At 50.7% G+C, this 25,971-nt stretch overlaps 10 protein-coding genes across 10 annotated transcripts; 7 read left to right on the top strand and 3 right to left on the bottom strand.

Annotated features, from left to right (window-relative positions):
- Nucleotides 1-1,672: 1,672 nt before the first annotated feature.
- Nucleotides 1,673-2,417, bottom strand: VTN00DRAFT_2088 (uncharacterized protein; the record flags this gene model as incomplete). Its single annotated transcript, XM_069428267.1, has 5 exons — nt 1,673-1,764; nt 1,819-1,896; nt 1,969-1,977; nt 2,051-2,277; nt 2,395-2,417. The coding sequence occupies 5 exons, from the start codon at nt 2,415-2,417 to the stop codon at nt 1,673-1,675; spliced, it is 429 nt and encodes a 142-aa protein (XP_069292790.1).
- Nucleotides 2,418-2,885: 468 nt separating this feature from the next.
- VTN00DRAFT_2087 (uncharacterized protein) lies at nt 2,886-6,424 on the top strand (the record flags this gene model as incomplete). Its single annotated transcript, XM_069428266.1, has 2 exons — nt 2,886-5,293; nt 5,350-6,424. 2 exons carry the CDS (start codon nt 2,886-2,888, stop codon nt 6,422-6,424), a joined length of 3,483 nt encoding a protein of 1,160 aa, XP_069292789.1.
- Nucleotides 6,425-7,779: 1,355 nt separating this feature from the next.
- VTN00DRAFT_2086 (uncharacterized protein) lies at nt 7,780-8,878 on the top strand (the record flags this gene model as incomplete). Its single annotated transcript, XM_069428265.1, has 4 exons — nt 7,780-7,822; nt 7,903-8,002; nt 8,082-8,431; nt 8,490-8,878. The coding sequence occupies 4 exons, from the start codon at nt 7,780-7,782 to the stop codon at nt 8,876-8,878; spliced, it is 882 nt and encodes a 293-aa protein (XP_069292788.1).
- Nucleotides 8,879-10,658: 1,780 nt separating this feature from the next.
- On the bottom strand, nt 10,659-11,662 carry VTN00DRAFT_2085 (uncharacterized protein; the record flags this gene model as incomplete). Its single annotated transcript, XM_069428264.1, has 4 exons — nt 10,659-10,758; nt 10,859-10,962; nt 11,035-11,376; nt 11,477-11,662. 4 exons carry the CDS (start codon nt 11,660-11,662, stop codon nt 10,659-10,661), a joined length of 732 nt encoding a protein of 243 aa, XP_069292787.1.
- A 422-nt stretch (nt 11,663-12,084) lies between these two features.
- VTN00DRAFT_2084 (uncharacterized protein) lies at nt 12,085-14,763 on the top strand (the record flags this gene model as incomplete). The annotated part of the gene is made up of 3 exons (XM_069428263.1): nt 12,085-12,590; nt 12,691-14,176; nt 14,251-14,763. 3 exons carry the CDS (start codon nt 12,085-12,087, stop codon nt 14,761-14,763), a joined length of 2,505 nt encoding a protein of 834 aa, XP_069292786.1.
- A 406-nt stretch (nt 14,764-15,169) lies between these two features.
- Nucleotides 15,170-16,003, bottom strand: VTN00DRAFT_2083 (40S ribosomal protein uS15; the record flags this gene model as incomplete). Its single annotated transcript, XM_069428262.1, has 4 exons — nt 15,170-15,343; nt 15,423-15,469; nt 15,703-15,735; nt 15,802-16,003. 4 exons carry the CDS (start codon nt 16,001-16,003, stop codon nt 15,170-15,172), a joined length of 456 nt encoding a protein of 151 aa, XP_069292785.1.
- Nucleotides 16,004-18,322: 2,319 nt separating this feature from the next.
- On the top strand, nt 18,323-18,600 carry VTN00DRAFT_2082 (uncharacterized protein; the record flags this gene model as incomplete). The annotated part of the gene is made up of 2 exons (XM_069428261.1): nt 18,323-18,345; nt 18,411-18,600. 2 exons carry the CDS (start codon nt 18,323-18,325, stop codon nt 18,598-18,600), a joined length of 213 nt encoding a protein of 70 aa, XP_069292784.1.
- A 3,656-nt stretch (nt 18,601-22,256) lies between these two features.
- On the top strand, nt 22,257-22,892 carry VTN00DRAFT_2081 (uncharacterized protein; the record flags this gene model as incomplete). The annotated part of the gene is made up of 3 exons (XM_069428260.1): nt 22,257-22,301; nt 22,387-22,529; nt 22,589-22,892. The coding sequence occupies 3 exons, from the start codon at nt 22,257-22,259 to the stop codon at nt 22,890-22,892; spliced, it is 492 nt and encodes a 163-aa protein (XP_069292783.1).
- Nucleotides 22,893-23,745: 853 nt separating this feature from the next.
- VTN00DRAFT_2080 (uncharacterized protein) lies at nt 23,746-25,527 on the top strand (the record flags this gene model as incomplete). The annotated part of the gene is made up of 5 exons (XM_069428259.1): nt 23,746-23,821; nt 23,875-23,970; nt 24,025-24,179; nt 24,248-24,386; nt 24,440-25,527. The coding sequence occupies 5 exons, from the start codon at nt 23,746-23,748 to the stop codon at nt 25,525-25,527; spliced, it is 1,554 nt and encodes a 517-aa protein (XP_069292782.1).
- Nucleotides 25,528-25,755: 228 nt separating this feature from the next.
- VTN00DRAFT_2079 (uncharacterized protein) lies at nt 25,756-25,971 on the top strand (the record flags this gene model as incomplete). Its single annotated transcript, XM_069428257.1, has 1 exon — nt 25,756-25,971. The coding sequence occupies one exon, from the start codon at nt 25,756-25,758 to the stop codon at nt 25,969-25,971; it is 216 nt and encodes a 71-aa protein (XP_069292781.1).

Below are 25,971 nucleotides of genomic sequence, written 5' to 3'. Positions count from 1 at the left end.
CACAGTTATAAAAATAGTCCTAGAGAATGGCGTTCATATCATTCTAGGATTTGCCCGACAGGTACTAAAGTACTTACTAAGTACAGTACTTTTGCATGGAACTGTCCTCTGAGGGCCTCGTAAGGCAGACCTCAGCTCAGGTAGATGTGTTATCCTTCACAAACTTCTTACTTAAATCTATGCCCTTTAGACCTTCCTTTCTGAAATACTAGAAACACATGCTAGATACCGTCTTCCACAATCCAGCACTTCCATGGTGTACTGTACCCCGTGACCAACTGCAAGAAGGCAGCAGCAGGAGAGAGCAGGAACTTGAAACAAGATGTCATCAGTTTTAAGTGTCAGTTCGTAGGGGGACTACTTAAAACAAAACAGCCCACTTGCAAAACGGACCATCCCGAAGGTTTCGAACACCCCGTTCGGTTTGCGGGGCCGCGATGGGGCGATGGGTCTACCCAATTGTCTCAAGATTACCTAGGTACAGTTACTACGTGACAACGCCGTTCCCGGGAATGACCAAGGCTGATTTCCGGCGGTTAAGCACAGACACTGATACTGATATGATAATAATAGTGGGGATGGACTGGAGATCGATTTCATTCTCAGCTACCTACCTACTACCTAGGGTACCCCTCCATTCTATAACGGTTGCAAGACCGCAGAAGAAGATGCTAATTCCCATTAGGGTTAGAAGTAGGCAGGCATCAGAAGGACTGGGAAAAATGGTTCATGATGTTGGGTGGAGTTAAACGCATTAGGGAAGGGAGCGGGATGGGGTGTCCGAGCTTCTACTTGCGACTAGTAGAGTTACTCTACTTTCTTCTAGTAGTTATAAATAAGTATTAACAAAAACGAAGAAAGTTGCTCACAATAAGATAATGAGAGCATTGCATGGATGGCTCTACCATCGCTATCCTACTTTGCGACGCTTTTCTTCATTGATAGTACGTACTATTGAGACTGTCGGATCTTGCCGAAAGTAAAAACCAAAGTTAATCATCTCCACTTCGTAAACTAACATCTGCATCAGCGGCAAATCTAGTTAAGAGTTCCCGTTAAAGATGAGGCTAGTGGTAACCGATATATGGTGGAGTTGTATCGAAGCTTGTAAACTGGACAATCGATTACCTCAACGTCTTTGTTTGAAGCTATAATAAATTATATTTTGTGTCTCTGCTGGACTTCCTTTGCAAATATGTAAGAAGTCTAATCTATCTGAGGTAGAAAGATTGTCTTGACCTCTCTGGTGAGTCACTTCATCGATGTGGGAAGTAGATACAACATGTCAAGTCACCACGGACCGGGAGATCGAACTAATCACATTGACACATGTTAGAACTTTCGAGCAGGCAAGGAATTGCTAGAATCCGGAATGTTGTGCTAACTAGAGCTGATATTTGCCAAAGCACTAGCTACCGTGGATCATGAGGATCTAAGGTTGACAACAAAGGATACTCTGCGTAAGAAACTGAAGTTCCTGACCACAGATTCAACTAAACGCCCTCGTCCATCAGCCTCATTCACCCACGTCATCAACGGCGTGTCTCATTAGCTTTATCTGACGATCAGACAGAGCTTCATCTTCCCTAAGCCACCGAAGGCTTAGGAATATTGTAGATTTCGCCCTCAAGGCGAGGATAGCACGCAGTGCTTTCCGGCCGAACGGTCGTCATCAACCGCCGGCAACACCACCGCCCTGCTGCAAGGCAGAAACTTGTTTCCGAAGCTCGAGGAAGAAGTCCTTCCCGTTCGCCATCGTATTCGCTGCCAGGTGTCAACGGAATGCTCCATCTGCACGCGGGAGAGCTGTTGACGTACGTTTAGAGGCCCAGGGGCCGCTGGCCCGATTATTATTCACCTCCTTTCCTGTAGGCTTATACACCACGGGTTTCGACTCTGGTTATGGCGTTATACTGTATTAGAACCTTATCCGGAAGAGTTACACAAAAGTTGTATGGGAAACCGTACCTCCAGGACCTGCATTGTTGCAAATTCCAAGTCAGCAAATTGGGGCTGCATTTGCAGGCATCACGAGGCGGGGATAGCGTACCTCTCCTGAGAGCCCCCTTGGACTCGGCTGCATTGAAGCCCCTTACGGGAATGTGCTGTTCCTGCGGAGGACCAGCCGGGACCTGCTCGCGCGGACCTCCCCAAGCGTTTGGCAGGTTGGCACCATGCCCACCACGAGCTCCTCCCTGTGATCCCATCGATCGGGGCCCAGCGGAGTGCCTCTGCACCGACTGGCGGTTATGATCGTAAGGCCGACCTCCGCGCCATCTGATGGGAATGTGGCGATTAGTAGAGGTCCAGAGGATGACTTGTAAATTGGTCCCTGACACGGCCACAAAAACAGAGGTGGAAAAAAAAACAAAAGGGAAAAAGAAGGCAACTCACCGGTCGTCACCGGGACCACTCATCGTGGAACCTTGATGCTCTCGCAGGACGAGCTTGGGTAGCTGAAGGAGAACAAGATGTGCATGGAGCTCCGCCGGGTTCGGTGGTCAGCGGCCGACTGAAGCGAGGTCCGTCTCAGCCCTGTCTGCGCGGTCCCCGCCAAGCCAGGAGTGGCTAGCGGCAAACTCCCCCCCGTGAACGGGGCCGTGGCACGTCGATACGGACCTCGCCTTCACCCGCGTTTGCCAGGTCTCCTGCGACATCAACCGCCTTCAGCTTCGTCTCTGTTTGCCGGTTCTTTCGCTCGTTTTGCGGCGCGGAGTCATGCTTATTGCCGTACTTTTCTGTTTTCAGCCTACTCTCACCTCTCGGCGGGGCCTGCGTCTGTTTGATCTGTAACTCCTGCCCGGACTGAACTCGACGACTCCTGCCTGTGTATACAACGGCATCAGGGGCCCGCGACAGCGCGTCTCCCTGGCTGAATCTTCGATATGGCTCCTTTGACGGCAACCAGGAGCACCAGGACACCAAAAGCCCGTTCCAGGCCGCCGCTGAAAGGTTCTCAGCCCGCTGATCCAGATCGCGCCGAAGGTCCTCCGCTGAAGAAACGAAAATACATCCCTGGGGGTCCCGGAGGAGGAGGAAGATACGTCGAGATTGATGCAACTGAGACGACTGTAGGAGGTACGGGCTCAGGGGGACACAGCCGCCCCGGCTCCCGCAGCCGCCATGGACGTGAAAACAAGACCAGCTCTGTTCCTCCACCGCCCACGACGCCGCCTTCAACTCGCCCGAGAAGGGACAAAACCCAGAGTCGCGCTCGTTACAGCTCAGCTACGGCTGCTGCTCTTGCGCTGCAGCAGGGAGATGGGTACAAACCTCGAGAGGAACGAGGCTGGGAGGAGTTCCATCCGGACTTGGATATACGGGCTAAGATCGCGGTATTCAGTTCAGACGAAGTGGACGGCATAGTCCCGTCAAATGGGAACAATGGCGCGGATGAAAATGGTCTCGGGGAGTCTGCGGTCGACGATACCCCTAATGGGAACGAGGCACTCGCTGTTACACCTCAAAAGCGCCGCCCAGGCCGTCCCTCTCGTCGTGCGGATTCGATGCTGAACGGTATTGTCACTCCTGATGAGCCCAAATTTGTTCCACTCCCTGGGCCGAACCCTCGCGAGAAACTCACCCTGCCCAAGCCATCATTCCAGCTACGGGATCCTTTTATCCGCTATGAGCAGAAGGGTGTTGGTCAGCAAAATTACGTTGACCGTACCATGGCGAGTGTTGGGTACCAGGAAAGTGATCTCTTTATCCGCCATGAGCGCCGACTCATTCGCATGGCGGAAAGTGCGCAGGAAGAAGACCTCGATCTGGATCCGCCTCCAGCGACTGAGGGAGATACCAATACCAATGCTGCGATCGGCAGTGTTGGGGTTGGTAGGGTCGAATATGATATGGATGAGCAGGACGAGAAATGGTTGGAAGACTATAACGCAAAGAGGAAAGAGGACCAACTTGAGCCAATAAAACCGGCAGTCTTCGAAATCACCATGACAAAGATCGAAAAGGAATGGCATGCTCTCGAAAAGCGTATACCAAAGCCGAATCCAAAGCCTCCTCAGACACAGCGTCCCCGTTCCAGCTCTGCTGCTGCTGTGAATGGAGAAGCGACCGGTTCAGGAGAAGAACAAGATAGCAAGTGTGCGATATGCGATGACGGTGACTGTGAGAATTCTAACGCCATCGTTTTCTGCGACGGCTGTGATCTCGCAGTACATCAGGAATGTTATGGTGTCCCATATATTCCTGAGGGACAATGGCTTTGCCGGAAGTGCCAGCTGATTGGTAGAGGATCACCGAATTGCATCTTTTGCCCCAACACTGAAGGTGCCTTTAAACAGACTCCGACCTCGAAATGGTCTCATCTCCTTTGCGCGGTATGGATTCCGGAGGTCACAATTGGGAATCCAACTTTAATGGAGCCGGTCACCGATGTGGAAAAGGTGCCAAAGAGCCGATGGAAGCTCCAATGCTATATCTGTAAACAGAGAATGGGCGCATCAATCCAGTGCAGTAACAAGAACTGTTTCGTTGCGTTCCATGTCACATGCGCCAGGAGAGCTCAGTTATACCTGAAAATGAAGTCCGGTCACGGCAATTCTGGGCTTATGGACTCCAGCATGTTGAAGGCATTTTGCGACAAACATGTGCCGCCGGACTGGCGAAGGGAGCATGGTACTGATGCTGCCACAGCCGATGCCATGGAATACTACAGGATCACGATGCAAGGGAAACGATGGGGAGATAGCCAGGCGGCGGCGCTTTCATTGGGGCCGTCTTATCCGAACGATGCTACTGAACCTGGCGACGAGGACGGGTACCATCCTCACGGTCCCCGACTTACTCTCACCGTTGGTGGCAACAAGCGAAAGCGACCGGCAGCACCTAAAACAGTCTGGAGGTTGCCATCTGGAGCGCCTGTTATACCTCAGGTTGTTCTGAACTCCGTTGTGGCCTCTCTTCAGCGGTTTTGTGTCCGTCAGAGAAAACAATATGCTGAAGACGCTTGTAAATATTGGTCACTAAAACGGGAGGCTAGGAGAGGAGCGGCATTACTTAAACGACTCCAGCTGCAGCTCGAAACCTTCTCTTCCATGGAGATGACAAGAAGAAATTTTGCCGGAATGGGTGTCGCTGGTGGAAGGCGGTTGCAACGACGTATCGATTTTGCTGAGAAACTTTACGTAGACCTCGACAAGTTGAGGATATTATGTGATGAGGTCAAGAAACGTGAAAGGGAGAAGCTGAAAGACGCTGAAACCCTTCGGAGCATTGTCGATATTGTTTACTTCCCTATTCCTCCACTTCTTTGGCCCATTTTTGAAAAGGCTCAAGCGTAAGTCGCAAACCCTGTTCCAGTCAACTTTGACAGTTATGACTGACAATTTGCAGGCTCGATGGAAGGGGAGTTTTCAGAAAGGGCTTGCTCTCGGTCCGCTCTAAGCTTGAACAACGGGCTTACACGTCCGTTGCGACGTTCTCAGCAGATCTGGCCAGTGTCTTTACCTCGGAGATTGGCGTCCAACCTGCCGGGGATACCGCTGAGCTCCAGATGCAGATCAGTGGTCGTGCTCCGGAGCTGAGCCTTGAACAGCGCGAGAAGAGGAAGCTCGCGAAACGGATCATCAAGGCCATTCAGCCTGCGCTCGAGGATGCCATCAAAAAGGAGAGCGAGTTGAATGGCAAGCCATTTGAAAAGGAGCTGAAAGATCTTGATCTCATACTAGAAAACAGCATCTCCTCTCGCAGGGCTTCTATCTCAGGAGGCCTACCGGATCAGGAACACCTTGAAAGCGCAGTGGTTACAAATGGTGTTAGTGGGGACAGTGACGAGCAAGGGCAAGCTGTTGCCAAAACGGAACCGAGTGATGAATCACAGCAACTCGCTTCCGATCCGACGGATGACATGGTAATGCTTGATGCAAACCAGGAAGAGGCTTCCAAACCAGCCGACAATGATTCTGGTTCTGTGCCTGCCCCGACATCCACTGCAGGATCTGTACCGGGCAGTGAAAGTGAAAATCCTCATGTGCCTGATCCTCACGCTGTCAGCGGTCTGACCACCAATGGCATCATCAAGAAAGACAACGAGAGCGTCAGTTCACAGCCCCCAAGTCAAGCGGCCGCAGCGCCACACCCAGGACCTCCAACGCCTCCATTAAGCTTCGAAGACGACCAGCAACTCCCACTAGCGCAAGGAGGTATTATGTGGTACATGCAACCCTTTGATCCAATAGGCACCACGATCCACGAAGAACGATGGACGGGGAGGGACGTCATGCGGGGGATGAGCGAGGAACTCAGTGAACTCGACGAAGACGAGCTCAAGGATCTGGTAGACAACGAACTTGAGGAGGGAGCGGAGGCTATACCTAATGGAACATGGAATGCGGAATCGGATATTCCGACCGAGGAACAGAAGGTAAAGGTCCATAGGACGCGGAGACGATGGCGTGGGTTTAAGTGATTTGGTGCATTATTTATTGATACCCCGTTTCAGGGATAATGATGGCTTAGCTCGTTGTATGGATTAGGTTCATGAATGATGGGAAGGATGGCGTTTGTGGCCATTGTTGTGATGGTAGCTTAAGGCTCGGGTTTCGCGCGTTGTATCTATCTGGGCCCGCTACGACTCATGCAGATATTTATCCAGAAAAGGGTAGGAAGTAATCTGGCGCTGGGATCGTACAGGACACTGCGCTCCTAGGAGGCGGTTATATCTCAGACCGGTTCCTTTCACATTTGGCCTGATGGGACTTTTACCGGCCTTGTTCGAACCAGTAACTCACTTCCTTGCTGGAGAATTTCACTGATACCTCAAAGTAGTTAAGGCCCTTGCAAAACAACAAACCCTGTAGTTTATTCTAACAAGACCGTTTTTATGTACTAGTGGCAACTAAGCAACGGGTATCATAGCGCCCAGCCGTCCGAGTTAAAGAAACCGTAATTAACCGAAACACACCAGGATGGAAGGTCAGGTCAAACGGCTGTCCTGCTCTGGACCCTATGAAGTTCCCAGAAGCGAGAGGGAGTGTAATTCGACGGCTAAAGTTGTGTTTCCTTTACAGGCCTAAAAGGCAGATGGAAAGAGATATGAACCTTGGACGGTTTACTGGAGGCGCCCAAACAGATGCGCGCTTCAATGTTGGAATCTACTGGGAGCGATTGACGAATGAGACTGGTCACTTTATGCGTCCACATAATTTGAGATGCTTTGTGCCTCTGGCGTATAGTATGTAGGATTGCAGGTACGCCCTGTAGACCCGAGGAGGGTATACGGGAGTTTCATGACGGCCACGGCGTTCTCTCGAGGCCGTCCCGCGCGCAGTGTGGTGTCTGACGGGATCGAGCCGCGATGATCACAGAGCAGTCTGTTTCCCTTGAGATCTAGAGATCGGCACTACTCCACGACAGAGCGGACCTCAGGTTCCTGCAGTGTTTTTTGTCCTTGGCGCGCGGACCCGATCGCAGCCCGACGGGGCAAAGTCAGAGCCGCGCCGGTCTGGATCGATCGTCGAACTCCACGACCAACAAGCAGAGCCTGCCGCCTCGTCTCACCCGCGTCTGCGTGCTCCCTCTCCCTTCCTCGCCCTCATTCCCCCCTTCCTACATCCCTTTTTGCGGCCTTCTGGCGAAGCTGCGTGGGTTGTGTGGTCCTGCTTTGTTCCCTCGCGTTTGATCTTTTCTCTCACCTGACCTTGTGTGCTCTCCCTTCGCGGTCCAGCTCGCGCGCTCTTTTCTTTGTCCTACCTCCCCCCATCCCTTTCTCTCCTTGCCACCCTTCCATCTTCCCTTTCCCATCGTTTATCTACTCCGATCATCATGACTACCATGGAGTACGAGAATGAAAACGGTCGTTACGATGGTATGTCTTGCTTAAAGCGATAATAACCAGCTTTTTTCCCGCCTCACTGAGCTTTGCGGCTGACCTTCGCCTCCTGTCAGATGAGCCTCGATACGAACGCGATCGCAGTGCCTCCCCCCGTGAAGACACGCGGGGAGAGCGCGCTCGCAGCAGGTCCCCGAATGGTCGTGCGGATGACAGGTACGTGCTAGTGCCCATCCACCATCCCAGTGGATTTTTTTTTTGCCATGACTCAACGACTAACTCGCGATCTCCCCAGAGCTCCTCCCGCCGACACCCGTAAGGGCGCAGAAGAGGACGATGGAGCAGTGAACACTGGTTCGAACCTTTTCGTCACGGGTATTCACCCACGCCTCACCGAGGCGGACGTTTCGCGCCTTTTCGAGAAGTATGGCGATGTTGAGAGCTGCTCCATCATGGTGGATCCGCACACAAAGGAGTCTCGCGGCTTTGGCTTTGTGAAGATGTTTACGCCCGAACAGGCCGACGCGGCCAAGGAGGGCCTGCAGGGTGAGGTTATCGAGGGGCGTACGCTCAGCATTGAGAAGGCGCGTCGTAGCCGCCCACGGACCCCTACCCCAGGCAAATACTTCGGTCCTCCAAAACGTGGTAAGAGTCTGGCTCCCTCCCGGATCTTTGATGAAACGTTTTTTCTCACAACTCTAAGATTACCGTGGACCACCTCGTGGCCGCGGTGATCGCTATGATGACCGACGCGGGTACGGATACCGTCGCTACGATGACAGCTATCGCTACAACCGCTACGACTCCTACAGTGACCGGGGCCGGGACTACGGTGGCCGTGATTATGGTCGCCGCGACTACCGTGACGACTACGGCTACGGTGGCCGTGGAATTGACCGCTATGCCTCTCGTGACGACCGTTACGGCCGTGATGACCGTCGTGAGGATCGTCGCGATGAACGTCGCGGCTATTATGATCGCGATGCCAACCCTCCTAGCTACGATGCGGCTCCTCCACGTGACTCCCGTGATGCGTATGCTGGTCGCTCCTACGATGCTCCTCGTGGAGAGGACAGATATGCTAGCAGGTAGGTGAAACTGTGGAACTTGGATTCCCACGCGCCAAACCGCTTCGGGGCGCGCGATCTCACAGAATGGACGTTTCTTAATTCCCCCCTTGACTTTGCCCCCTTGATTGATTGTGTTCTGTTTCTCTCTTGTATTCTTCGGAATGGTTTATTACGGTTTCCCGTCCTGGGTCAGATCTCAACGGGTCACGGCGACGCGTCACTTTGTTTTCTTGTTCTCCCCTATCAAAAAATTCGGCTATCGCGTCTGTGTCGGCGAATTCGGAAGGCCGCCAGTTTTACGATCGACTCATTTCAACTGAACACAATTTGTGTTGTCGCCTTTCGGTCGCTGGATGATGTTTTCTTTCTTACTCGCTCGGAATCCGGAATATTTGGCGGCGGAAAAGCAGTTCCTACTTCGTTGTAATCCCCGGTTGTCTCATGGTCAGCTCTACTACATTACAACTTTCCGGATGTGGTCGTTTTCGCTAGTCAGCTATTCGCCATGTTGCGTCTTTTCACCTTCACGTAACGACTCGATTTTATTCGACCAAAGAAACAAAAAAAAGCAAACCTATGCCCCCAGAAATAACAAAAAGCTCTGCGCCTCGCCTTGCAACGTATCCGGCCATTATCCGTCTGATTCGCCCTAGTCGTGATTGAGTTCGTGCTTGTAGTATCGCGAATGCCTGCGAAGGATTCGACGCTCCTAGACCGCCAGATGACGAGCTGCAGACAGCCGTAATTTATTCGTCACTGCCAGTACCGCTCTCTCCACGAGTCTTCAGCGAGCGCTATTGTACTCAACGAATCACCATGTATATCGCCAGCGACCCCTGTACCATTGGCGGATACCCGGGTCGCAGGTATATACGGCCGGAAAGGTAAGGCGAACATTAGAGAACAGGAACTGACCTGTCAAGGCACTAAGTGGTTTCTTATGCCGCGAATATGTCATTCCACCCTCGCGTTCTAAGCTCAGCTCTACCCTTCCCTTCGGTGATTGGGAGACTCACCCTTAGCCATTATGTACGCACCAGAGGGCGCAGTGTTGACATTCTGTGCTGGTATTATGATCCTATTGCCGAAGCCCCTGAAATTTCCCTGAACCCATCGTTCAATTTACTAACCAGAAAGACTAAATGCTGCGCAATAAAATGTTATCCAATCACAGGTCAAAAATCCTAGCTTGGTCATCGAAAAACCTGCTCTCAACTACAGAGATTGAAAGATTAAGTTGCCTATGTGTATACGTAAACTTGATATGATTTCCGAACTGTCTCTTTCCCTTTCTGATATCTCTGCTGATGCCTATATGCGAAGCTGTTTTCAACACTGTTTTATAGCCGACTTGTAGTCTGTATGCTAAAAGTTTGGGAATGTTCGCGCCCTTTCAACAACCCTTTATATCTGCCCTCTATCCCTGGCTTCTCAGCGGTCAAGAATCACTGAAGATGACGAATATACATCCAAGTATCGATAATTCGGATAAATATGTTAAATATGTGAATATAAAAGCCCAGATGCTGATCAGAACCCATTCAAACCGTAGTTCTCAAAAAAAAAATAAAAATAAAAAAAAAGAGGGGGCTGGTTTTATGGTATCAAAGCATCTCCTCGGTTTCCCCCTCCCAGACAGCCAGGCGTCTTTGCTTGTGGACCCGAACGATGAACCCACGTTATCTAAGACTAACCTCGTAGGCTCTTCTCAAGTTCATTTTCTTTCTTTCCCCCTTCCCCCTTCTTTTCCATTTCGGTTATAACCTATGTAATGTATGAGGTATGTATGTTTCCCATCGAATCTAATCCGGCGACTTCTTCGTACCAGCCGCGACGTCGCCTTCGACTTCGTTGCTCTTCTGGATGAGAAATTCGCCTAGCACGCGGAGCGGGTTGGGTGGCCTACACAAAATGGTAATAGTAATTAGAATCTGATCTGGAAATGATGACAGTATCCATCTGCTCTGAGAAAGAGATACGGGGCAGGGGAATAGAAACATACTGATCCCTCGTCACGGCCTTCATCCCTTCCAGCAGATACGGCACGATCTTCTCGTTCATGTATACCCGCGCGGGGGCGCCTCCTGCCCGGACCTGTGTCTGCGTCTGCGAGGGGGGAACGTTTAGTGTTGTTGATGCGCTAGGGTTTGCGTTTGTGTTGTTGTGGTTGTTATTCACCGTGGGGGTTACTCCTCCTCCTCCTTGCTGTTGTTGTGCGGTCGTTGATGACTCGCCGCCTGCTGTTGAGGTGTTCTGATTGTTGTTCTGGCTGTTGTCTTGGTTGTTGTTGAAGCTCATCGTGTCGAGGAGGTGGGGATTGTGTGTTGTCGCGGTCGTAGTCGCGGCGGCGATGGGGGTGGATTGGTGTTGGAGTTGGAAATATGGATGGAAGTTGGAGGAAGAAGAGGAGGAGGGGTGGAAAGCAGATTGAGACTGCTGCTGCGGTGGTGAGGTTTTTATGCCGGAGCTGTCTGTCGCGTTACGATGAGGAGGATAGGGATATTGATGTTGATGTTCGATCTAGATAGAGAAAAGAGAGGAAAAGAAAGAGAAAGTCAACAGACAATGTTGCGACTCAATCTGACAAGTCAAGTACCTAATGAGAGAGAGCTATTCTCACATAGGAAGAAGAAGGTCCAGCAGCAGCACTGTTCACGTTCCGCATGGCCATGGCGGCGGAGCTGGCGGACTGCGGAGCTTCTTCAACTCGTGGCCGCAGATTCGGAAGCTCTCCACCGCCGGCGGGCTGGCCCTGCGACGAGGAGTGGGGATCGGGGACGGCGCTTTGGTCAGGGTACGACGACATCTTGGATTATATGCTATAGCCTGAGATGGGAATACAGATAAATTCTTTTATTATGATGTGTTTGGATTTGGAAAAGGGACATATTCTGAGATGCTTATTCTCGCCTCCTGAAGGTCCTGCCCGGCGCTGCTCCCTGTTCCTGGCTTCTGCCGACAGGGAACTGGCCGCGGGTCCTACGGTGCAAACACTGCAAAACAGAGCTGAAAAACCAATTAAAATCAGGTGATCACGCGTTTTCTACGACACGTCGGGGTGGTTGCCTGCTGATGCTCGTGTTCAACACGGCTTACACTGTTTTCTCCTAAGGTGTGATCATCGTATGATTTCCGCTCATTATTTTCTTCATGGACTGGGGATAATGGTCCTGGATAACTCATGTTATATTTCTTGGGGGTGATGACCGATGGACCGCTGGCGTGACCATGTCTCTCCTAGACTTCTGGGACACACAGCGCCCTGCGGAAAAGCGCATAAAAAGAACGGGCTCTGCATTGCGGAAAGAGTTAGATAGAGAGGACGGCGAGGGAACTCCACTCACTACACGATTTGAGCCCCGAGATGCCAAACCAGCTCTTCCCGATAGAGACTTTTACACAGACGATGCGGACGATGATTCTCTAGCCGCAGTCGCGGGCTCTCAGACGGAGCTGGAGACCTCTCTTCCTCCCGTCAAGACGGTCAAGGAAGCTATCGAGGAGTATGAGGCTTCTCGAGCAGCAGCACCAGAGACTGAAGACGAAGGGGAAGAGATAGGTCTCCAGCGACGGCTAGGCGAGAGTAGGTGGCAGAAGGGCAAAAGCTCCATTTACGTGGACGCCTTCAATCTAGCCCTGGAGACTGTTCTCCATGAGGAAGCGCACCTGTTCGATGAGGCGGAGATGGAGGTGTTCAAACAGTGGAAGGGACTGCCGTATGAGTCGCAGTATCTGTACGTATGATCTGGTCTGGTTTTGTATACATAAAGTTACTATTAATTGTCAAATATAGTGCTTTTATGAGGGTCGATGTTAATTTTCTACTTTCTATAGATACGTACGGCTCTTCCTCCGTAAAACATCTGCCTGGCATCGGATAAGTAGACTTGGCTATCATGAGGGTATCACCGACCTTCCTACCGCGGTCGCTGATCTCCAGCGTACTCGCAGTCTGCCGTGCTCGTCACCAACTTCTTCGAAAACCGATAATCCTGCAGAGCTAGAACCCCCGGGGGACTCGGTGCTAGGCGATACGTTTCGTTTTGCTGACGGCACCGAAGAGATCACAACTTTAGAAGAGGCGTCATCATTGCTGCTGCTTGAAGAGCTGAAGAGCCTTGCCAAAGAGGCCAAGGTTCAAGGAAAGAACAAAGCAGAACTGCTGAAAGCTCTGCGCCAATCAAGTCAGTCGCAGACAGGACTGGATTGGGGGAATGGCGAGAAGGGCGAAGCATCGGCGAACAGGGATGCATATTACACTCGGAAGATCCTCGAGCAGACGGGAGACTGCATCCGGCTCTCTCCAGCTCCATTGAGACTCTTCGAGCGCGTACATCTCGTCTTCTACAGATCAACAGAGTGGACCGAAAAGTCCCTCACTACAATCATCCTCGCCAAGATATCGCGCAAGAACTTCCCCGAGTACATCGTCTCCCGGTCCAGTGCCATCTTCCCCTCCAGGGCTACCCTGCTGGAGTTCGAAGCTGCGCTTCGGACGCAGTTTCAGATCGACAATATCCTTGAATTCAATGGCACACCGACACCTGAGAAACTGCAGACTATCAAAGATCTTTGCGAGAAAGTCTATCCTCGGTGGAAAGTCCTCCTGGAGCAGGAGCTGCAGAAGGAAAAAGAAAATGTCTACGGGAGCGGTGAGGGGGCGTATCTGCGTCGCTTTTCGCCAGCCTGGGTGTATACCAGGATCATCCACAAGGGCCTGTGCCCCCTGGGCCGTTTCAAGGAGCACAAGAGGGAACATGAACTCCTGGCCGAGCTACTTGACCAACGCCTCTTTCACCCCGCGAGACGCGGAGCCTGGTATCAGCGGAAGGCTCTCCTCGAGGAGCACTACATGTGGGCTCTGACGTCGTTCGACGGTCGTGGCAGCGAGGACGCGCAGAAGAAGCACTGGAAGCGGATCGCCCTAAGGACCTGCGAGGAGGGTCTCGAGGATCCGGATTGTCACTTGATCTACCACTACGATCTGCAGAAGAGGATCACCAAGCTGGAGAGGGCGCTGAGAGTGGTCAAGCGGGAACAGCATGATTTTGGGCATGTCTTGTTGAGGAAGCCGGAGGAACGGGTCATATATGGTATCCGTGTGGAGAGGAGAGAAGAGGAGGAGGATGGTTCACCCGGCAGGACCGGGTCGAAGAAGGCAAAGGGTGATGTTGCGTCGAAAAGAGGACGGCCAACGATGTGGATAGACGAAAGGGAAGGGGACGGAGCGGAGTGCCGCGTTGAGACTATGTGTCTGAATTGGTACAGGGACCACGGCTGGAAAGGGTACCACTCCGAAGGGGGCATCGTCCGGACATTGGTTAGTAGTACCATCCCCCTGGCGAATTCTAAATTTGACAGTCAAATATTAACCAAGGTCGATAAATCAAACAGTTCGGCTACCTCTTCTACGACATCCTCTTCACCTACGTCCCCAACGTCTTCCAGACCCCGTTCCAGACCTGCCCTCTGGACCTCCACACCGACGCCTTCTACCCCTCCCGCGCATCAGAGATCAACCATCGCCTGGTGCAGATCACCAACGGCGAGGCCGAACGTATCATCCGTGACATCCACGCGCGGGAGTCTCCCAAACAGACGTGCGTCGTCGGCATCGACTGGTCCTTTGAGCTGGACGACCTCGTTGAGATCGTGCAGTGTTTCCGCGGAGAGGCGCTCGCGACGATCTGTAAGGTGATGGCGCAGGAGTATCAGCAGCGCGGTGGGGGGATACCGGATCTGTTCCTTTGGAGTACGGAGAGGAAGGAGGTTATGTTCGCCGAGGTGAAGTCGGAGAATGATCGGTTGAGTGATACCCAGAGGTTGTGGATTCATGTGCTTATCGGAGCGGGTGTAAGGGTTGAGCTTTGCAATGCGGTTGCGAGGGAGGTTAGGGCTGTGGATTGAGTAACGATATCGAAAGATATACTACCGGTAGCAGTATCTACCTAAACTTGTACGGTACGACAAAGACGTTATGGCAATGACCACACAAGGTTCAATGGAAATTTTTTGAGAGGTATTCTTTTTTGTATTTGCCCTGGAAAAAGGCTAGACTATCAAGTCATGAAGCTTCATTCCGAGCCAAGGACTTTCCTGAAAACCTGTCGGCCATGGAAATACCCGTTTTACCGACAAAACCATGATTTTTCCCGGTTAGGAGCATCCGAAGCTATTGATTGATTGGGTTCATATCATAACCAACTGGGGACTTATCTAACTTCTCCCAGTGGCATGGACCGTCTCCGTTTGACTTTTTCCAGCCCATCAACCGAAAAACCAACACGGCACAGCAATGGCGAATAGCACGCGCTTAAGCGACCAGGGTGCTGGCGGTGGCGGACTCGTATCTCCAGGTGGGAGGGAGGACACCGACGGACTTGTAGTAGCGGGACAGACGGTGGATACGGGACTCGATCAGAATGAGGCGGAACTTGCTGTCCTTGTCCTTGCGGTTGCGCTCGAGGTGCTTGCGGACAGCGACGGCCTATTCGACTTTGTATTAGCTTACTGCGCGAGAAACTTCCGACATGCGGAACAAGATCGTGGGTGTGGTTTATAGTCACCTTCTTGATCAGGAAGTACAGGTCCTCGGGGATCTCAGGAGCGAGGCCTATTCGTGTACAGGATCACTCTGTCAGCCAACTTCTGGACCAAGCAGAGGCATTATGGATCTGCATTTCTGCACGATCCTTTTTATATCGAAACTGGGGTAGAGTGTCCAAGGAGCAATGAGGCCACCCGGCAGCGACAATTGACGTCCACTTTCCGAGTCGAGCCCATTGTTCCTCTTTCGACAGCCCATTCACCCAACCGAAACGACCGGAATTGCGATTGGGTTCATACCGTTGGACTTCAGGATACGCAGGATCTTGTTACCTATAAAGTGCATTAGCGACCGCCTCGAATTCGACCCAGTATTATAGCGGAGGAAAAATCACATACCAGTGACGACCTTGACCTGGGCAATTCCGTGGCTGTCCCTCAGGATAACACCGATCTGGGAGGGAGTAGCACCCTTCTTGGCCAGCTTGCAGATCTGGTCGACGACCTGCTCCGGGGTGGTCTTGAGCCACGCAGGCGGGCTACGGGAGTAGGGGATGGCAGAGGAGGAGATACCCTTGCCCTTGCTGTGAAGGCGACCCATCTTGAATCGGTTGTCGTGAGGGAGAACTTGTCGGGGTTGTCGACGGAGATGATCTTGCGGTGGACGGAGTCGCAAAAAGTTCGATGTTGGAGATAATGAAGGTGTGCGGGAGGGACCACTGTGTGGATCATGTGACCTGGACTGCGGCTCCCGGCCTCGCTTAAATTTTTCCCGCCGCCGACGCAACTATTTCTTCGGGCCTCCACCCGTTCTTCTTAAGGTCTCCGCATCTGCTTTTTTAATTTTTTTTGCCTTCCTTGCATGCCAATCTTTCTCTTGCTGAAGGGTGACGAGGCCACCGGGAAAGAATGGCGCTATCAGGAGAATGCTCCAAATTAACGAAAATGATGTTCCTTATGCTCATGCGGTGTGACTAACGTCGTCACCAGCCTACAGAGATTCAGTCAAGGTTAGTATTCGCTAATTTCCCCGCTACATCCACGTCTTTGCAATTCTGTGATTGCCAATGATGATACACAACCACATATACAATATTTCTGGTACCTCTTGTGTCAGGGGTGCGGCCAATTGGCCGTTACTCCGATGATCGTAATGGACTTCTGATCATGTCAACTGTTTACGCTCAGTTCACTGCCTTCTAGTTTTAAGTGACTCTGCTGACTCGAAGTGCAATAGCTCTAGGATTTTTTCAGTTTGCCTTTCCCCGGTCGTATTCCGGCCTTGCTTCGTCCATGTGATGATGTGGATAGTCTCATATAGCACATTTTTGGAATCCGTCTGTTTGAGCTTTGGTTTAGGATTTTCTACAGTAGAAAAATTTCACAGAACTCGAATGAATTTCTCTCCCATGTAATCCCACCAGTCACAAATTGACTAGATTAGGTATTGTTGATTAATCATTGACTTCGGAGATGGGAGCCTGAGATCTTTCTGTCAGGGCTCAACTTCTGTCTATTCTCTCCCAACATCAGTTCCCAACCCTTATCCCTGTATTTACCCGGATGCCGATGCGCCCTGGAGTGAGGATGACATTGAGTCAAGATGCATACCGGTATTTGTTGTCGAAAGCTGACTGCAGTCTCCGGCAGGAGAAAGGGTTGCGGAACTTACCATAAAAGAGCCAAGAGCAGTGACCGCAAGGCAGTTTTGATGTATATTGGCGAATGATCTCTCTTGGGATCAAGCCATTGCCTTGGTAAAAGATTTCTCTGTTCTGCCCAGTGACGGCTCATTCTGGAAGGACATATTGGAGCTGCGGTATGTTTTCAAAGATTCTGTTGATCATAGTCGGGCATATAGTGTCGATAATCTCTTCGATGTCAACTTCTTTTTTTCCGGGAAAGTGACCATGAAAGTCAAATTTTCAGCCAGAAACTAATTTTCGTGACGATACCGAAGTTTTACTGGGTGAAAATACCATTGGGATATGGACCATATCCATATTGGAACGCCTGCCACGTCGGGATTATCTGTTCATCAGGGCCCGGCAACGCTCATCCCAGTTCTGATGACTCCCCAATTGCTAGACCGACCTATTCTTCGAGCTCAGCAATGGTCCAGGCAATCTACTGGCTATACGAAACCTTTATTCCATGGTGGTTTGCGAAATGATCCTCCTCATATGGCATGTATCCCATGCCTCTGTCTATGGCATTGCCCAAGATAGAGCTACCCTCAAGAGAGATCGAACCATAAAGGATACTCTTTCTTCTTTTCTTCCTACAGCTTGTAGTAGCTCACACCAGGCTGGACCATGCATGATCACTGCCCTGAGTCCATCTTCAACATTTGTTCATTCGCTTTCCAATGTCCATAATAAAATTTCCTCTTACTTGCGGAGCGTGCTAATACCTCAAGTTACGTCCCATCGAGATTGGCCAAATTGATCGCAAACTCATTAATCCGTTTCAGAACAGCAGAAACCTCCCCAGTTGAGCCTGAATATACTACTGCTGAGCATACAGTGTATCCTGGACGAAAAGGTGAAAGGAATCGGGATCTTTGTCTTGGACAGATACATATCCGCATGGCAAGGCCGTCCCTGTGGCATTCATGAAGATGATTTCGACACGAAATTTCCAGACGATGGCCTACGACGATCAAAAGACACTACGTTGACGTGCTTTCGAAGTTAATTAAATTCTGTATGTCCCAGCTTCCCGTGTACATCTCAGCCTATTTGATCTAAGTAGTTCTCTGAGCTTTGATACAAGGACAAATCCACAGCACGTTTTATGCTGTAGGGGCAAAAGAACAGGACAAGGAAAGACTACAGGACTTCGAACGGGGTCTTGACATTAAGGAAGCCGCAGGTATATATCACAGAAATGCCGGTTTCTGTTGTCGTAGTAGCGATGGATGCGCAATTCTAGATCTCAATTGTATGTGTCTTCTTCTTTTCTCAATCTTCTATACCCGCTGGAACTGAACGTGCTATCTATAACAGCATCATCACAACTGACGAACCCGGAACCAACTCATCCCTCTTCACAGTGACATCCGCCGCCCTTGCCATCTCGAATCTCATCCACCGCTTCACCTCCTCATCCTACAGCGCCAAGTCTACCCCTTCCTTCCTCAACTACTACATCTTCATCGCGAGGACGCGCTCACTCACTGCACGGACTGCTGTCTGATGATGAGCGGTATATGGTCCGGTGCAGTGAGGATGCTCAATATCATCCAGGGCGTCGATCAGGAGGTGGAGAATACGATCTCTGTATCTTCGTTGTCATCATCATCATCATTATCTACGGCGATGGCGGACTGAGGTGGTGGTAGTAACTCCAGCGGTAGCTTCAATGCAGGCTGGCCGTCAACAACGCCTGACTCGGATTGGCTGTGGTTGCAGACGACGTGGCGGATGGACTCGCATCCTCCGGAGGATATAATGTGCTCGACATGTCTTCATGCCGGGCAGACATATGTTCGGATGAGGTACATGCAAATTAATTGAGTCTTTAACCCTGCCCTTACATTGAGATTGTATGGAGTTTGACAAGATATCCCCCACCTCAAATGCAGTTATTCAGTATCTTAGAGTGTATGTAAATCTTATGAAAGAAGATAACAGAAAGAAAAGAGCACCATATTTTTTGTAGATAGTGCTAATGGCTGGTAGATGCAAGAGTTGGCCAGGGATAACATTCAGTAGTACCGCTTCTGATGGCAAATAGATAGAAGGAAAAAAAAGAGACAATAGATATTGAGATAGGTGATGTACCAGGAATCCATGTTCACCTCACCTATCTCCTAGTTGCAAGGAGCTTAAGTAGAATTGTTAAGCTGGTTCAAAAATGCATAACACCGAAGATTACCCATTAGTACGGATATAAGCTGCAAGCTGACAGTTGGATGTTGACCAGGATACCCATCCTTCACAAGTTAAAATAAACTCCCCTGAAACACTAAATCAGAAAATGGTTTGCATGATGAATAAAACACTCTTTTTGCATAAAAATAGGTTAAGGTGGGTAGTACAGAGCACATGCAGCACATGTACCTGCAGGGACGCGACCAGACCAACTCAAGGCGATCTTCTATTTCTCTGAAGAGTCGCTAATCTGCATTGGATGATAAAGATTATTAGTAGTTCAGAGTAAACACCAAGCAGAAGACCAATGGGCAAATAGTTCGTGGCAATGAATTGGGCCCGATCTGGTGACTCAGTGGTAGGGCCAAGTGGAATACTTGGCTTCTTGGTAACACCCCTATTGTTTACTAAATAAAATACCTAGACTCCACTCCACATCGGCATTGCCGCGACAGGCAGGGATAAAAACAATGCTATCCACAATGAAGAGTCCTTAGCCTACTGCGCTAAGGGCAATGACAACAGCCTTGGATGTTGAAGATGAAGGTGTCCAATCGTAGGGGATCAAGTAGAGAACTTTGCCGCGTCATGTGGACGTTGCCACATGGGGGTGAGGATGCGATCTATGTGGAGTAATTGGGTCTGCGAAAAATAAGAAGAGATCGGAGGGATAAACTAGTATGGAGTATATCGTCTGTTGCGGTCTGGAATCTCTGGAAGCTGAAGTCTGTTCCTGCGTCTGTCAGTAGTCTTGGTGAATGCAAGATCCGTATTCGACAGTCTGCTGCTAAGTACAAGTTATGTCATGGTGAGGACGTGATCTGTCGAATGCCGCCGCCACTGGACAAGCCGTTACTTGTGGAGAGCGCTTGCGGTAGGGCCAACTCCTATCGCTGGCAATGCAGACGTCGATTGGGTCAAATGGCTAGGCGCGGTCGCGGACAGTGGCTATTCAAAATAGCCAAACACAGCGCGAAGGCGTACGGGTATAAGGGAGGCAAAAATACAAGGAGATCCGGTAGGGGATTCTGCTTGGCTGAGCAATAAGAAAAAGGAAGAGCGTCCTCCACAGGTCCTGTCGGTGTGCTCAGGTACTGCCTGTGCGCAAACTGCCGTCGGTTGGCCGCCACGGACCGCGCCGTGCCCATTGCCTTCGAGATAACCACTGGCCAAGTTCAATTACGCAGTGTGCTGAGAACTGGGCGCAGGCGACAAGGAAAGTGACACAACCAGTCAATGAAGAAAATTGTTCAGGAGACGGTGACACGGCGTCGCGATAACTTCCTCATTGTGGACAGTCCGAAATCTTCAGCCCGGAAATTCTCTCTCCGTGTCGAAGAGGGGCGATATCAGCGAGATCCAACGCTGGCATTGGAAGTTCTGGGCAGACTGTCTCAACTCGATCCAGTTGATTTTTGTTTAAACTTGTTTTGTTGAGCTGAGAGTCAGTGCGGAGTACTCCGTACGAGCTGCATCGGCTGACGAAAAAGACGATCGTGGCTGACGGTCAGAGATCGACAATGCATATTCTCGCAAAACGTGGCGATTGGTCCAGATCGTTGAAATGTACATGATCACAGTACAGAGTGTACAATCCCGTACTGTGTGTAGGCAGAACAGCTGCCTGTACTTAGCATCTAGGTCTTTTCCAGACTCCTTGATCCGAAAGATAAGAGGCTTGAATAAGAAGCTCAAGTCCTGGGATGAATTAGCTTTGCTCAATGTTGTCGGTTCGAGATACTTGCGCCGTGAATGTGGCGCTCAATCCTCTCACTTCAATCCGGGCGGAAAGGAATAATACAAGATAAAGTGCGGCACGGTGAACGGCAATCTTTACGAAATGGCACTATAGCCGCGACATACTGCGAGTAGAATTTCAACTTGTCTACTCGACAGCTGTCCCCTTATCTAAACGCCTTCTACAACTTGGGAGCAATACATAATCCAGGGGCAATTGCCACATCCATGCCTCAACTTACGGCATATCATTGGTACTTTTTTTTGTCGAATTCATCCAGGGAAAGGGAGACTAGGAAGCTCAGGTTTCTGGAAGAAATGAGTGGTTTTGCCATTGATAAAGCGTGTTCTGTGTGCATCCATTGCCTGTGCTCGTAGATCCATGGATACGTGAGCGCATTTATCGTGCCGCGGCCAATGGCGTACAGTAAAGGCCTCGAACTGTCTATCTTTGACCGGGCATTATGCCCACCCCTCCAGCCTGAGCCAGAAGAGATGCAATTGCGCAATAATAAGGACGGACGCGTGAAGAAAAACAAATCCGGCATTTTGAGAACGCGTCCAGTTCGATACGCATAATCCAAATGATAACTATTGTCCCATATTAATTGCGAAGATTATTGACAAGGAGTTCCGTGCGCCCTAGCTTATCGTAACCGGGGTATTCCGAGTCCGGACGCGTAAAGTGGACTCTGTCTCCGGACTCCGGACTCCATACTAGTAGCCGTCGACAGGTGCCGGCATACATATCGATAACTGCGCGTCAGTACCTCTATTGAAACACGATCATATTTTCTTCCAACAATTGAACTTATTCTTGGAAAAAATTCACACGAATACAGGAACCCGGTCCAACTGAAAGAGTAGAATAGATCTCTTCCCCACGTCTCTGGGTTGCTAATCGCTGGAGAGTGTCGATCGAGCAAGGACCACGGGGCGGCAATGGATCCTTTATCACATGGATCTGGATGCGCGCAATTCCAAGGCCCGCTCCTACGGTGTAGGGGTCCGATCCTAGGATCTGTCTAGAAACGTGCCATCCTGTCCAACCCGTCCTCTCAAGCGTATTAGACCTGGCCATCATTGATATAAGGGAAAGAGGAAAGGCATAATGTTTAGATCCTTGATGATGATTAAATACTTTATATTTTTAGCCATTAGCTATCAGACAGCATAAATCCAGAGCAAGGGACCCATCTCACTCAGCCATTGCCAGGTGACAGTGGCAGGCTGCGTAGTAGCATGACGGTTAGATTGTCCCTTCGTGACGGGGCCTTACAGATCCATGTGTGTAATGTAGTATTCCGTACCTTGTGTGTAAGGCTACCGGATGGAACCGGTGCCATGCGAGGAAGGATTCCATATGGGGCAGGTCATTCTTAGGGCAAAGCCTCTGGAACTTGCTCCTGCGTGGGAGCGATCTGATGGCGCTCGCGAGTGGCTCGCTTTAAGTTACACCGTCGCGCGGCCAGGGGCACGGAACTTACGAACGACGACCTTGAACCTTGAAGACTTGTGGGCAGGATCCCCCGGGCGAAAGGTTTTTCAAGCGTCAACAATGTTCACCGGTGGAGACCACTCCGCACATGGTTAGGAGAAGAAGGGAAAAAGTCCGTCTGGAACCCCGAAGATATCGGTGAGACTGCGCGGCATCAGGGGTCTCGCATCCTGGGTCCACCGTCCACGACGAACGGGGACCACGGGGTCGCTACCACTGGCGAACAGAGTCTGTTCGATCTCCTGGACCTGGAAAGATGCATCAGTCTCGGGCTTCCATGCTGCCTGTGCACGATGGGGAAACCAAGATACCAGGGAGAAATCGAGTCCATCTTCCACACGATTCTCCCAATCTCTCCTGGCGGGTCTGCCTCGTGGTAGAGAACGTGCACTGGGAAGCACGCAGTCGGAGAATAGACGGCTATCTGTAAGTGCCTGGATGCTCGTAGCTATGCAAGGCACCTCGACATCAGGCACTCCCACCACCGTGCTGTCTGCATCCTGAGGCCAAGGCCTCAACCAACGGAGCGGCGCTGACAATGGCTATTGTTCGGTCACAACCGTCGCGGATGCATGCGATCCAGAGCGCAGAAACCACCGAGGCATGCTAGTTGCAGAGATGTAACGACTAGTTTGCGATCCCTGCTGGCTGGCGGTGGCGGCTCTGGACCGTCCGCGTCGCTCGCCTGCATCCCGCGCTGCCCTACAGCGGGCCCAAGCCTCAACCTCGACTTCCATCACCTTCGAGTAGTCCGTCACCCAGCCTGATAGGCGGGAACTCCTGCACGCTTGTCATGGTCGAAAGGTTTTCCGTGCGACGGCGGTAATTTTTTACCAGATCCAACGTCTGTCTTGGATCCTTGGACCGTCGCCCTCTCACACGATGGACGGCAGGATGGCGAACCCCCTGGGCCCAACCCCAGTCCGCCAGCCTCTCTCGCCGAGCAGAAAAGAGGCCTTCGTGTTCTGGGCACGATCAGGGCCGCTCCTGGGGCCCTTCCAGGTCCTGACAATTATATCTGACTTCTTCGCCCTGTCTTCATGTCCCCCGCATGAGAGACCCTGCTGCCTATAGTTGACGTTGCAATTGCGCTGCTGCCGTGCTTTGCGCGTACTTGCGCGCAGCACTCAGACACAATTGCCCGTCCTAAGAAGAATATGCCACTCTTCTATTCTTTTAGACGCATCCAGAGACCACGGAAGACCGTCAAGATACGCTCGCGTGGCTCGCAGTATGACGACCCAGGCCAAGAACGGGCTCTGTCCGACCCCGTTCCTGCAGGAGAATCTCTTTCCCAGGACAGGCGGGTGTATGCTATTATACGACCTGTGCTACTAGAGTGCAAATGCTGATTCCTGCTAGTTGTCGATGGACGATACTGCGAGAACATCACTACCTCCCAGGGAGACATATCGTGTTGTCTCCCATGTCCGCAGGCTGAATGGAGGTACAGTGACGGTATGGGCATGGATATTTCCCTAAGATGGCTCTTTTGTGCTGACAGTGGACTAGACTTGATCAGTAAGACGTTTATCTCCAGCTGGATTAACGTCGCAATTCTCCCGTTGAGCATATTCCTTCTTGTGACGTATGCGGTGCTGCCACCAAAATGGACGCATCGTCATTATCTTACTATCTGCTTCACAATAGGTATCTGTCTTATGGAGGTATGAGTTGTTTCTAACCTATTTGAAGCATTCCCACGGTAGAAATGGAATTTCTGACCTTCGGGCAGATTGCGTTTATTATACCGTTAGGCACGAAACCGAACGAATGTTACAATGAAATAACGCCCAATGATATGAGATCCGACCTGTCATGTGCCTTTACGGGATCACTTCTTTTGTTTGGAGGCTGGGCTGTTGTGATCTGGAGTATGTCCGAAAACCCAAAGTTGACTTGATATGACGCTGACTGAGAAATAAAGGTTTCCTCCGTACAATAGCTCTTCACCTCCAGGTTTGCTGGGAGATTATTATTGGCCCCAAGTTCATGTGGGGAGCTCTGATTGTTGGATGGGGTATTCCCGCCATTGGTCTAGCCGTCATGCTCGTCCTAACCGGAGTATCGTATCGGTTTGGGAACGTCTGCCACATAAACCACGCAAATAGCTTACAGGATTACTGGATCCCACTGATGGTGTTTGCTGCTATTGCTCTGGTGCTTCAAATGACCACGCTCGTGTACTGCGTCCACGTGTACGTCAGATCTCTTTTCGACAACAGCCCGACGACAACCAACAGCTCGGCTTTGCCGTCATATTCTGGAAGTGTTAGAACTCAAACCGCGCGTCAAGCCTACAAAAGAGTCCAGAGAGTCATCCAACTGCAGTGGAGAGGGATCGCTGTTGTCTTCACTATTATTGGAAATGTGATCTTTTTTGCCATCGTCTTTATCTCCATGGACAATTCTGTCAAGTCTTCCCCTGAGACCGCAACGAAAGGCAGGCCGTGGATTATATGCTTGGCCCTGACACAAGGTGACAAGGAGAAGTGCCACTCTTATACAACTGATTTGGGGCCAAATGAAGCCACCGTCTTGGCTGTGCTGATTCTTCTGTCTCTGAGTGGCATGTGGAACTTCATTTTCGTTATACGCACCTCAATGCTAGTGGGCTGGGTCAAATTCTTCAAAAGCAAATTCGTCCATAGCAACGAATTCGTATCCGCTGATGCGCGAGGTCATCTCGGAGATACACGAGCGTATGAGATGCTCAGCAGCTCTGCGAGCCATCAACTCAAAATGCCAGAACCGACTGTCACATCGACAAGCCCCACAGACATATCATCTTCGAAGTCTCGGTTGTCGGGTGGGAAAAGTGCGGAAGGGGGTGATTATTTTGGACGTGAAGCCAAATACACCAGCCCAGCCATGAGCTTTTCGTCACCTCGACCTCCAAGCTCGGCGCATGGCAACTATAGTCGCGACTGGGATGCTCGGGCTACCTTTGCCCGCCCCAACCCGACATACAGTCATGGCAATTCCTATAGCTATAGTAGCTATCGGAACTCATGACAACTATTTCTATCAAACTTATGTCAACATCATTCCTCTCCATTAATGTCAATGGTCTTAACATTGTGCCGTGACTGGAGTTCCTGACGATCCCTATTCCTTCTTCCCTTTCCCCTACTGTTTTTTCAGCCTTTGCAATACGCAATATTTTCTTTACGTTTTTTTCTCGTCAAACCACAAAAAGGTCTTGTATAACAAGAGCATTCTTCTGCGCTGCACACAGCATCGATGCGGTCCACGGGCTTTTTCATCATATGTACATGTGTTTCACCGTCGCGATTTCATGTTCCCTTTGTTGGTATAAAGATCATCACTTATTTACTGGCGCCGCGAGGCATGGACATGGATACGGAGGGCGTGGGAGTGCAAGGGATGGATGGTATCACTTTGGAGTTTTCATTTGGAAAAGTCAGGAAGAAAAAGAAAGTAGGATCTGAGAATTAG

Source organism: Thermoascus crustaceus, assembly GCF_041956765.1.
Source record: "Thermoascus crustaceus strain CBS 181.67 unplaced genomic scaffold VTN00scaffold_1, whole genome shotgun sequence".
Taxonomy (NCBI): Eukaryota; Fungi; Ascomycota; class Eurotiomycetes; order Eurotiales; family Thermoascaceae; genus Thermoascus; species Thermoascus crustaceus.
Note: the sequence above shows the minus strand (reverse complement) of the source record. Positions and strands in the feature narration are given on the sequence as shown.